General features: G+C 40.1%; 1 protein-coding gene across 1 annotated transcript; it reads right to left on the reverse strand.

Annotated features, from left to right (window-relative positions):
• Positions 1–3886: 3886 nt before the first annotated feature.
• On the reverse strand, positions 3887–9688 carry LOC120545488. The gene is made up of 4 exons (XM_039779852.1): positions 9611–9688; positions 6863–7483; positions 5728–6003; positions 3887–4000 (listed from the first exon to the last, which is right to left on the reverse strand). Exons 1-4 carry the CDS (start codon positions 9686–9688, stop codon positions 3887–3889), a joined length of 1089 nt encoding a protein of 362 aa, XP_039635786.1.
• Positions 9689–13233: the final 3545 nt, after the last annotated feature.

Below are 13233 nucleotides of genomic sequence, written 5' to 3' on the forward strand. Positions count from 1 at the left end.
TGTGCTACTTGTGACACTTGAGTACTGCACATATATATACTTTAATAAGTTTCCACAAATGATATGTTCATAGGTAGCTTCTACCTTTACTCATTTTCTGGTAAAATAGTTGCACTTAAACTCCAGTCTCGATTTCTCCCTCTCCCCAACACAGTGGACACTCACCTGCAGTGCACTCACCCTCTTCCTACTGTAATGGACCCAGTGCAGCTTCCAGACAGGTGTTTTTGAAACTTTGTGTGCCACAGCACACGACTCATGGCCCGTCAGGGTTTAAGATTAAACTATTTTTTGGTTTTGTTTACTTCACTCTAGAGAAGTAAACCATTGAGCGTAACTAGAACATGGAGTGGTAGAAATTCAGCAGACAGATTCACACAAGGCAAAGCAGGATCTGAAAATTGATCACTCACTTTAATGTACAGGTCTCCACAAATGCAACAAAAGAAAACAGTAGTGTGGGTGATCTCACAACTTCTGGGGAAACAAGTACTCCTGAACAAATGTAACAGTAAATTGCAAATGGAACAATAAACTAAATCAGACAGACTTGATGCTTCACACTGCAGGAACATTTAATTTTTCATATGCTTGTCTAGTTTATGTGTTAAAAAAATAAAAATAAGAGACCCAACATATGCCACCAACCAGTTTTAAGCAAGAGGGACATAACTGTAATGGGCAAAACACACAGGATATTCAAGCATAATAACAGTTATGCAGTCATTGTAAGCATAATAACAGTTATGCAGTCATTGTCCTAGTATCAAACAAGTTCCTTTTGAAAACACCAACTTACAGGTTATTTTTAAATGAAATTTGACCATCTGTGTTGCTTGAAAAGGTCTTTGCAAATGTACAAATGTATATATTTTGAAATTCAGACTTAAAACTGTACGAGAAAATGAAGCAGATGCATCACCCCCTACGTTGTAAATGTGAGTCTGAGGCCAAACGAGTAAATAAAGTACAAATAAGAAAAATCCAAACATGATTGGTCGCTTTTCCTAAAATGAATGTGAATGTGTTTAGAGCTATAATCAAATCATTACTATGATACGCTGCCATTTATAAGTATAGAAATACAGTGGTGTGCATATGTTTACACACCCATGCTTAAGTTGACTAAAAAGAGGAAAACAAAAATTATCTTTTGGAAATTGATCTTAATGCCTTTATTAAAAAAATGAAGAAAAGTCCAACCTTTAAGGACACCAATTTTCTTTGTGAATGAATAAAGTTTCGCAAATAAGTAAATGTTCTTCCTTAAAATACAGGGGGCATAAGTATACACACCCTTATGTTAAATTCCCATAGAGGCAGGCAGATTTTTATTTTGAAAGGCCAGTTATTTCATGGATCCAGGATACTATGCATCCTGATAAAGTTCCCTTGGAATTAAAATAGCCCCACATCATCACATACCCTTCACCATACCTAGAGATTGGCATGGGGTACTTTCCATAAAATCATCTCCCAATGCAAATCAAACCAGCTATTAGGCTAACTGAAATAAAACCATGCCAGTCTCTCTCTATGGTGAAGGGTATGTGATGATGTGGGGGGGGGGGAGGAGGGGCTATTTTAATTCAAAGGCAGGCCGAGGGAACTTTATCAGGATGCATAGTACCTGGATCCATGAAATAACTCAAAAATTCTGCTACTGCCATATGTGAATTTAACATAGTGGTGTACTTACTTATGCCCCCTGTATTTTAAGGAAGAATATTTATTTATTGAAGAAACATTCATTCACAAAGAAAATGTAGTGTCCTTAAAGGTTGGATTTTTCCTCATGTTTTTAATTAAGGCATTAAGATCAATTTCAAAAAGCTAATTTTGTATTCCTTTTTTTAGTCAACTTTAGCATGGGTGTAAACTTCTGCCCACTAATTTAACGTTGCCTGTTACAGTTGCCGTATAGTGTCATGCAGGCATTACTAAAATAGATATGACTATGGACATATACATTAAAATTTCAACTGAAAGAATGTCTCATGTTGTGCATCTCATGTTATGTATGCATTTTACAGGCACATGCTTTTTGTTCTGTTAGAAGTATGAGTACTTCCACAAGTGTGCCTAAATATAGAGCATACCTTCACACTTTTTTCCCCAGATACACCATCATTTTAAGTTGCAATAGCAGTTAAATGGCCAAGTATGTGGATTTATCACAACTTGAAGTCTAAAGGCTGATTTATAAGGGGTGTTTAACCTTTGATTAAGAGATCATTTTAAATAACTTTAAATAACAAATTTCACAATTAGAAATAAAACAATGAAAACAAATAAAGTGAAACAAATATATAAAGAAAATAAAGATATTAAATAAAATAGGCCTTCATACAAAAATAATCAGCTATCTGTAGCTTACACAGCTCACTTTTAGATTATATCCATTTCAAAGTAATTGCTTGACAGGACGTTATCAAACTCTGTCCTGAATTCAGGGAAAGAACTATATGTGCAAGGTACCTCAAGGATAGCACCACATGTGTGCCCAATGGGCCTTCTGTTGAGTCCAGTTTCAACATTAAAGTATACCATCACCCTATCTACACATATGACACTGGACCCTGTGCAGAAGCGTAGGAATGTTTCCGCCTTCGTTTGGTCAGCATTTTTAACATAACGCTGGAGATAACTAAACACGGTCTGTTCTCTCTGGCTGAGGACAACATTAGTTGTCTCCAACAATTGCACTACTCGCTTGCCTGTGGCCTTTTTGGACTCATACAGAGCCAACACACTTTCTTTGTTTGTAAGGTTTTGCTGTACAGCCATCATAACTGTACTGAAGCAATCACGGACAAATTTAGGTTCCTGCAGAACAGCTTTGTGAGCCATGGTTTCAATGGCAGCTCTCATATTATCTTTTGGAGGAAGACAATGCGAGCCCATTCGTGAGAAAAGTTCAAGTAAGTCATCTTCATCATCTTCCTCCATCGTCCCCTCAAGTGCCCTTTCCACTGCTGCCCTCTCAACTGTAGGTAGGTAGTTGAGAAAGGACATAATGAGTATGTCTACATCTACCGAATCCATACCATGTATACAAGCTAAAATGAAAGCCTTTGAAAGCATCACTGGCATTACACCAAGATCTAGCAGCCCTTTCACCCATACACGTCCAACTGCTTGCCATTCAACCTGACTGTAATCAGGCCTCAGCCTTGGGACCCTCTCATTTTCCCCATCACACTGCTGAAGAAACATCTCCCAGAATGCAGTGTAAACCTCCCGCGAAACCCCTGAATCATCAACGGCATTTTCATTAACAAAGTCCATCTTTAAAGACACATTCATTATACTACTGTCCATAAACACAGACAGAACATCTTCGACCACCTTAATTCTGCGAATTGATGCTCGACGAAAACCCTCTGTGGGTTCTGAGCTGGCAGCTGACGATGACTGGAAGATTTCAGGTGATGCTGGTGCGATCGGCTGTAGTTCTCTTGACTGGAAGGCCAAGACAGAACACAAAAAAGGGTAATTGTATGAGAATGTGCAGCATGTTTCAGGTCCAAACACTTTGAGACTGCATATTCCCCAACATTCAATTATAGTAATAATTTTAAAACTAGAAATAAGAATTTCTAAACCTCAAAATAACATCACAGAACCTGATTTGTTGCTCGACGAAAACCCTCTGTGGGTTCTGAGCTGGCAGCTGACGATGACTGGAAGGTTTCAGGTGATGCTGGTGCGATCGGCTGTAGTTCTCTTGAATGGAAGGCCAAGACAGAACACAAAAAAGGGTAATTGTATGAGAATGTGCAGCATGTTTCAGGTCCAAACACTTTGAGACTGCATATTCCCCAACATTCAATTATAATAATAATTTTAAAACTAGAAATAAGAATTTCTAAACCTCAAAATAACATCACAGAACCTGATTTGTTGCTCGACGAAAACCCTCTGTGGGTTCTGAGCTGGCAGCTGACGATGACTGGAAGGTTTCAGGTGATGCTGGTGCGATCGGCTGTAGTTCTCTTGACTGGAAGGCCAAGACAGAACACAAAAAAGGGTAATTGTATGAGAATGTGCAGCATGTTTCAGGTCCAAACACTTTGAGACTGCATATTCCCCAACATTCAATTATAATAATAATTCTAACACTAGAAATAACGAAACTTTCTAAACCTCAAAATTACAGAACCTGGCAGAACAAACAAAATTTCTCACTTGCTGGTGTTATGTGAAACCATGCAAAAGGGACAATCCATACAGGAGTTGACCCTGAACAGCCCAGAACAACAACTGAAATGGTCCAAATCATAAAGTGGATAGATTCTTAAATAGGGTTGGGTACCAAAACACGGTGCCAATAGGAAACCGGTGCCGACGTAAACGGTGAAATAAGAATGAAATTTCCGGTGCCTCATTTCAGTGCCTGACTTTACACTATACCTGACAGCAGGTAACGTTAGTCTACCTTTAGCTAGCAGCTGGATTAAACACGGTTAAAATGCTGACAGCTAACGTTAAACAGTGTAAAGTGTGACTGTATTTCACTGGAGAGGATTCCAACAGCGGGACGTAACAGTCTGCTCTGCAGCGCAGCAGCAGCTGCCGTTGTCGGAATTCATTGATATGTTTATATCTATGGTCGGAAGTAAACATTGACATTAAACAACACAGACTGTGCGTTCACTTGCAGCTACCGTTGTCGGAATTATACAACACAGATGGTGCGTTCACTTAAAACAGGTAGCCTCGTGGTGCATTCACAGTAATTGTAAAATATCCTTTTCCCATCTGGTGTTCAACAGCAATTTACTGGAGAAATAAGTTATTGTTATTACATTATTATTAAATCTTTATATTCTATTTATTTATATTTATATAAATTTTGACCATGGCCTTAGCAATAAACAAGTCACTGACTATCGTTTACTACCCTTCTTTTTTTTTTTTACTTTATTGAAAAGTACCTGTTCAGGCACCGGTACCGTTTTAAAAGTATCGACTTAGCACCGGTATTGGAAAAAACCCAAACGATACCCAACCCTACTCTTACATATCATTGTCTTTGTGATGTTCACAAGCATTTAAAGCAGAATAATGCAGAATGTAGTTCAAATGTTGATGTTTTTCAACAATTCAGGTGTACAGCTAATATCTTTGGGACCGTGGAATTAAGGGGAAAGTAATCTTCATAAAGTACAAGTTCAAGATGTCATAAAACACAAGTTGGGACCGGTCACCCCCTGCCACCCTCAATAGACAATAAAAGCTTTAACAAAAACTGATTTAATTCGAGACAACTGGAAATATTGACTACAAACACAGTGCAAGATATGAGCATACATTCATTGATGGGGACCTTGAAGACCACTGATGTCTACATAACATCTGACTGCATTCTTTTAACCCACCAGCATCAATGGTCAGAGATGTATATGATCTCAAAAATGATCTCATAAAAAAAAAGAGGAAATTTGCCATTTGTCACTGCCATTGCTTACTATATGCACATAGACTTTTTTGAGATTCTCATGGAATCTTGACCAAAAAATGGGATTCAAAGAAACTGACCCGCCATCTATGCTAACATGCTAAAAACACAAACTTGAGTTTTGAATCATTGGCTATTCAAGTGACCACCCCAACATTTGGTAAAATGATTAGGTTATCTGATTCTCTCAAATTTGCCGATTTATTTCAAAAGGGTTTCATAGACCTAGAACTAGTGTATAGGTACTAATAAGACATGATAATTACCTGTATGACATCCAAAGGTCTAATTTGGACTGTCAACTCATCATCTGAATCTGTAGCAGGCTCATAATCTGAACGCCACTCTACTGTGTCTGCGTCAGAAGCTGCATTGTAATCATTGACTCTCCTCGGGCTCTTCACTTCTATGTCCAAATCAGAAGACTGCTCTGAAGTGCTGTCATCAACAATAATAATGGAGTTGGTCTCCTCTTGCCTATCACTGGGAATGTTGGTGGATGAGTCAGATGTTCTTGGGTCTGAAGCAATGGCATGCAGATTCTGCAACAAACACAAAATGCTTTAAAGGAACACGCCGACTTATTGGGAATTTAGCTTATTCACCGTAACCCCCAGAGTAAGACAAGTCGATACATACCCTTCTCATCTCAGTGCGTGCTGTAATGCTGTCTGACGGCTCCAGCGGCATCAGGCCAGCACAGAAGATGCAGGTGACTGGTTCCAGCAATCCTACTGCTCCGAATAAGTGACAAAATAACGCCAACATGTTCCTATTTACATGTTGAGATTTGCAGAGTCACAGCGTGTACAAAAAACAACGTAACATGAGACACAGCCATCTTCTAACTGTAAAGTAACCGGGAACTATAGTACTTGGGCGGAGTGATATGCTCGCAGCAAGCCTGTCTGAGAATATAGTTCCCGGTTTGTTTACTGTTAGAAGATGGCTGTGTCTCACGTACGATTTTTATTAGACCCCGCCTGCTTTGTAACTCTAAATCACAACATGTAAATAGGAACATGTTAACATTTGTCCACTTTTCACAATTGGGAGCAGTAAGCCTTGGAACCAGTTACCTGCAGGATCTGTGCTAGGCTAAGCTAATGCTGGAACCGTCAGGACGGCGCAACACGCTACGGATAGAAGGGTATGTATCGACATGTTTAACGCTGTACGTGAATAGTAAATTCTAATAAGTCGGTGTGTTCCTTTAAATCTTGCAACAAATTACTTAAAAATAAAAGTGTGAGGACTATACATTGATCATTGGGCTGATTTTAACAAACACCAAAAAGACATCTGCTAAAAGGGGAATTCAATGTTATTTGACCCATTGCTCCGTTGTTTGAGGTCACGATATACTGTCGATGGGAACAAGAATGAGTAACAGTAACAAACCCCTGTGTGTAGATCTTCTCCATCTTCAGTCGAGGACTCACTTTCCTCCTCCACAGAGGATTGATCTGAGAATTTGTCCTTCGTGCAAATGTAAAAACGGAGAAGCTTCAACTTTGTTGACTCATACAACTTGCCCACAGTGTCTTCCAACGAAATGGAATTCCTTTTGAAGTCACACACCTCAAAATCAAAATTCTGTTGTGGCCCCTTGGTCGACAATCCATTTGGAAAAAACAGCCGTTTTCCTGTTTCCAACACCTGTTCAACAGTAGTTTCTTTATCAACTGTGGTGTGTCTTGTCCCACCACCATGCCTCATTCTCACCTGGGTGTACTGAGGTTTTGAATAGTGAAGCCACCCAATTTCTATCTTCCGTACCCCCTTTTCTCCATTTTTGCTGTGTTTTCTTGACAATCCATGAGATTCTGATGTCAGGTGGCAACGTTTTTTAGACATCTTCCTCTCCCCTATCTTCTCTTTTATCCTCTGTAAGACAGCCTCTCTGTTATGTGTATGGCGCTGCTGATGACAAAAAGAGACAACAGCTAGTCGATCGCCGTAGGTTGGTATGTATCGCGCTAGTTGTTCATCGGTCATCAGTGTAAGCACTGCCTTGTCAATCTGCAAGTGAAAAATGTGGGAGAAAAGGATTTAAAAAAATACTTGGAACATAAAACTCATATACATACAACAACATACGGTGTACAACCAACAAACATGAGTACCCATGAACCATTAGCCTAGTTAATTAGTGTGAATGGTGTGTTTCGCTTAAAAGGTCCCATGGCATGAACATTTCACTTTATGAGGTTTTTTTAACATTAACATGCGTTCCCCCAGCCTGCCTATGGTCCCCCAGTGGCTAGAAATGGTGATAGGTGTAAACCGAGCCCTGGGTATCCTGCTCTGCCTTTGAGAAAATGAAAGCTCAGATGGGCCAATCTGGAATCTTGCTCCTTTTGAGGTCATAAGGTCTCTTAAAAAGTTTTAAGCATCAACAACTTCATTTCCTGCATTCCGATACACGTTTATACACCAAGTTACGGTAAAAACAATACCTTTATTCAGCCTACAGATGTTAAGAAAAAAGGACGGATGACAATTCAAAATGTATCTAAAATATAATGGAAAGTATGTTGATACGTGTCACTGGGCATTTTTAAGTGGGTATACAGAAATCCTGGAGCTTACTATCGCTTAGACTACACCACTGGAAGTGATATTGATAGGAGTTGTGATTTACGCAAAACAGCGTCCGCTTTTTTTGCCAGCTTTCCTTCCTGCATTTGGCCTGTAAAACCGTGTCTATGATCATCATATTTATGTAGATTTATAGTTTGCCATTCTTGTTTAAAATATGCGGCTCTGGTAAATGTTTGTGATTGGTTTTGGTGCGCAAACACCGCCTCTTTAATGTGAACGCGCACGCCGCTGGATTGGGAAACCCTGGGTTGACTGGAGATGTCTGCTGTTTTAAACAACAGTTACAGAGGGGATACACATTATATCAGGCCGTTTTTCACCTGATATAATGTATCCCCTATGTAACTTTTGATAGAAAACAGCAGACATCTCCAAATTATCTCAGGTTTTTTACTGTGACCTGGTAAAGTCAGAAAATAACACATGATGACAGGACAGACCCTAAGCATGTTAGGGAAGGGGATACACATTATATTGAGTGAAAAATGGCATGATATTTTGTGTATCCATTTGTAAATTATATGGTAGACAGGTGAACAAAGCGGTTAACTGAAAAGCCATATTAAACTAAATTAAATTAAAACAGAAATCAAGTTAGAGGGCAGGGAGGGAGGGTTTAGCAAAGACGAGGAAAAAATATTCTTCATAAACCTGCATGACTCACATAGATAGCTAGGCCTATAAGTCGGCCAATGTAAAGTGCATGCAGCATGACAATATGGAACTTTGTAAAACATTGTCGATTAATCCACAAAACGACGCATTAAACAATTCACACATCGCCTAAATGTAACAGACAAATAAAAGTATTTATGTAGATAAATGAGACCCTTGTTACTATGGAAAACCCTGTCGAGTAGTTCCAATGAGACAACCTGTAGGGGGACCGAAGCTCCACTCCCGAGTGCACGCGCGCACCTGCGGCCAGGGGATACAAATCCTGGCGGGCATAAGTACCTTGGCACGACACCGGGCCAAATTCCTTACAGTATTTAAGTGTTGCTTAAATTGTCCATAACGGTGGAAATAATCTTGTTTCAGGTACCCAAACAAATTGTAAGATGAGCCACAACCTGAGCACCAGCCCGTCCGATCCTCGCCTTGGGACCGCAGATCGTGAATTGATTTCCCTTGAATCCTGTTAACTGCACCTATTTCTCTTGGTGATGTGCCGCTAGCTAGCTAGCTAGCTAAAACACCACACAAATCTTCACCCACTGACCAGCTTAGCTGCTAGAACTCTGGTCTATACCTTCGAAAATGACGTTTTTTAAGGAGGATGTTTCACAATTAGCTATATTACATTAAGATTGCAACTGACAGAAAGCGTTACAAAAACAAGTATACCTTACTTCTATACTAGTTAGCTATTACATTGGGCTCGAAAGACGTGAGCGCTAACCACTTGCGCTAGCTATCAGTTACCTAAGTTTTTTCTTGAATTCTAGGACGCTTTCCTGCACTAGCTACATCTATCATCATACTTATTGGCCCAGGATGGATGACACGGCAAGTAACTTTTTATTAAGTGCATTTCCTACCCACCTTGTCTCTCTTCATGAGATCAATATGGTCCTGGGCCACCGCTCTGGCGATGAGGAATTCCTCGAGGTCCTCCACCATAACACACCCTTCTTCTTCACCACCACCATCTGAAAACCCGCCACAACCAGAAGCTGCGATGCACTGACCCGGAAGTTAATTTAAAATGGAAAAAAATAACATATACATGAAAAAAAAAATAGACAAAAAGCTTTGACTGTCGTCCCAACCTCTATATGTCTATGGTCCCAGCTAATATGAACGATAACATTTTAACAATATATCTATAAAAAAAAGAACGACGTGAGAATTTTTAATATAGTTTTGTTTGCCTTATGCTGGTAAATTAAGGAACTGCAAGCGGGGGCCGTGGTCCGCATATATGTTGTTCTATATTTATGGTGGTCCCGACCTCAAAATTACGAATTTAATTTACATCTTCACCCATGTCAACGTTTTTTTTGTTTTTTGTTTTTTTTGCAGAGGTCATGTAAAAAATCGTATAAGTACTAAAGACATTGTTTCCAAGTTTGTTGTATGCACATTGGACGAAACATTTCCTTACAAACTCGTACTTTTTTAAACCGGCAAATAAGCAGGATTACTAAAAACACAACGTTAGTGTCTATATCATATATCTATGAGAAAACATAGATATATGTATGTATATATTATATGTCAATGGAAAACACAAATGCCAAAACCTCCCGTTTCCTTGACAACCAAAGTAAATAACCAAAGATTCTACAGCGGAGCCAAAGGAATCTTTTTCGGTGACCAGAAATCTGAATTTTTAAGAATTAAACTTTGCTTTAATCATAAAAAAAAAAAAATAGTGTATGTTAAGATTTTGTACAGACGAACTTGCGCTTGTACAACAAATTACGATGGGTTAGCCTCAATTTATGTGGTGAGATGCAGCGCTTCTCTTTCTATCTAACCCATCAACACAATGTAACAACACACAATGTATTCAGTACATCTACATACATAAGTATCAAACGGCTCGTGCTATTGAGGTAAAAATGATGTGTAGTATCCACTTAGCTTCAAGTGTAAAAAGCCCTGTAACACCCTTTTCCAAGACAAGTTGGGCAAAGTTTGTGCAATGTACACACTATGGGTGAACCTGCAAACCATAGAGAGTACAGTAGCTGAAAATTAATAGTATTGGTTAACTTCAGCAAGCCTGCAGTTCCCCTGAGTTTATAGAAGATGTATCCACATTAAACACAAAATAGTAAATTATTATTTGAGTCTATTTTTTATCAACTCTAATATCTGATCGTTTGTCTTCTTCGTTATAGCGTTAATATAAATATTAACGTTTTGTTTGTGATTATCATCATGTGCAGTAACAAACAAAGCAAAGACACTAATTAATGTGTTAATACAAAGAATATTTATTATAATTAGTTCAGAGATGTGAGTCCAAACGGAAACTTCACCCTTCTGAACTAAGACTTTCTGCTTCGTACAAAAGGAAGTTTAAACAGACTAAAATGCCCATGCTCACTCCTCCACTATTTATTAATTCATGTCTGCATGTATTTATTTATTTATTTCACGAGAGTTAAAGTCATGTTTCGTTGTCCAGAGTCCGAGTCCCGCCAGACTTCTTTTTAAGAAACCTGTGATTTAAACTTCAGCAGGCTCTAAGAGTCCGCTCTGCTCAATCCTGGTACTGGTTCTGCCGGGCTTCCCTTCCTTCCAACCGGCCCAGCAGTACGGCCTGGGGCTCTAGCTTCTTGTTGTCGGTTTTGGCTGCCAGGAAGCAGGCAGTGAGCTCCAGATCCTGCAGCCGCAAACGGACTCTGCTGCCCCGGGGGGCAGCTGTGTTCTTGCCCGAGGGAAGAGACGCTGCCGCCGGCAGCTTTGCCTCGCTGCTGCGCCGGTCCCTGCTGATCCAGATGGGACCGGACAAAGACACAGTGGTGATCGGGAGGATCTTCCACGGACGGAGAGGAGCTATTGCGGTGCGGGGCAGCAGTAGCAGCAATAGCTCCTCTCCGTCCGCCTGCCACCGGCGGAGAGCAGCAATAGCTCCTCTCCGTCCACCTGCCACCGGCAAAAGCAATGGAACTTTCCGCCGAAATCGACGTACAGGTCGTCCTGGACTACGTGGAAGATCCTCCCGATCACCACTGTGTCTTTGACGGTCCCATCTGGATCAGCAGGGACCGGCGCAGCAGCGAGGCAAAACTGCCGGCGGCAGCGTCTCTTCCCCCGGGCAGGAACACAGCTGCCCCTAGGGGCAGCAGAGTCCGTTTGCGGGGGCAGGATTTGGAGCTCACTGCCTGCTTCCTGGGAGCCAAAACCGACACCACGCAGCTGGAGCCCCAGGCCGTAGGCTACTGCTGGGACGAAACATGACCAGGGGACCGCTGCAGCAACGAGGCGACGCTGTGTTCCTCCCCGGGGGAGGATACGCTGCCCCCGGCCGGAAATCTCCGCCTCCCGCTGACTTCTGGACTGGATCACTTTGTTCACTTTGAAAGTCGAGATCTCGACTTTGAAAGTCGAGATCTCGAGTTAGTGTTTGTCCCCAGTACGTGTTTATTTTATTTTTTTCTCCTTCGTTTTTTTTTTTTTTCATAATTTTTTTTTTCCGTTTGCAAAAGTCGAGATCTCGACTTTCAAAGTCGAGATCTCGAGTTAGTGTTTGCCACCAGTACATGTATTTTTTTTTTTTTTTCTCCATGTCACCTCCGGGGCTCCGTATATTTGTGATATAGCAAATCAAAATACAACCAAAGTCTTTAGAGTAGCTTTACTGAAAAAAAAACTCATATAAAATTAACTGTTTTCAGGCTGAAATCTCACATCAACCTGTATTGGTTTGAATATAACCAATAAACTAAGATGAATTAAACAAAATTATGTTGTTTATTTTCTTTTTATCTTTAGTTTGCAACCCAAAGTTATACTACTTGCTGTTTTGGTATTTCTAAAAATCATTATAAATTAAAGTTTTTAGGCCTATACAACAAACCTAAGTACTTCTAATTTGACATATATTTATCCAATTTGTTACCTGATATGGGAAACATATCACATTTTATAATTTTTGACAAACTATATCAAAATCATTGCTGAACCATTTACTGTACATGCAACAACATACAACTCCTGTTTTTCTCTTATCTCTGAGTGTGTGTGTTGCTATGGCTTTGCTGCTCTGTAAGCTTAGTCTACAGTGAGGGTTAACCAATCACCTCACTGAGTGTCTCTGCTGCTCTCATTGTGGTTGTTAGCATGTCATCAGGAATTTGTGCCTTTTGCAGTGAGACACAATACGTTACCAGTTGGTCCTCACACAGTGGTGTATCTGGTGGGTGTCCTCTTTACCCAAGTCCAATGTGTGGAGGTACTGTAAACTAAATCTCAAAAGGGTGACAGGTTAAGTTGCTTGTGCGTGCACATTCTATACCTCAGTACAATAAGCAGAGCTTTTGTCAAATGTAGGCATGTTGCATTTTGAATGCAAACCACTATACTTGAGATTTTGGTTGGAATTCTCCATTTTGGAATTATTTCAGTGAGCAGGGCTTTGGCTCCTACACTGCCTGTCTGTTTTGACATGAAACATTCCTGACAGTAGTCTTGATCCAAAAAATAATTAAAAA

The sequence above is a fragment of the Perca fluviatilis genome, chromosome 2 (assembly GCF_010015445.1).
Source record: "Perca fluviatilis chromosome 2, GENO_Pfluv_1.0, whole genome shotgun sequence".
In the NCBI taxonomy this organism is placed as follows: Eukaryota; Metazoa; Chordata; class Actinopteri; order Perciformes; family Percidae; genus Perca; species Perca fluviatilis.

Excerpts from the sequence above, each read along its gene's own strand:
- LOC120545488 (XM_039779852.1), bottom strand. The coding sequence starts at position 9,688 with ATGGTGGAGGACCTCGAGGAATTCCTCATCGCCAGAGCGGTGGCCCAG. Across the intron at positions 7,484-9,610 it reads ATCTCATGAAGAGAGACAAG|ATTGACAAGGCAGTGCTTAC; the intron begins GTGGGTAGGAAA and ends TTTCACTTGCAG. Across the intron at positions 6,004-6,862 it reads GAGAAGATCTACACACAGGG|AATCTGCATGCCATTGCTTC; the intron begins GTTTGTTACTGT and ends TGTTTGTTGCAG.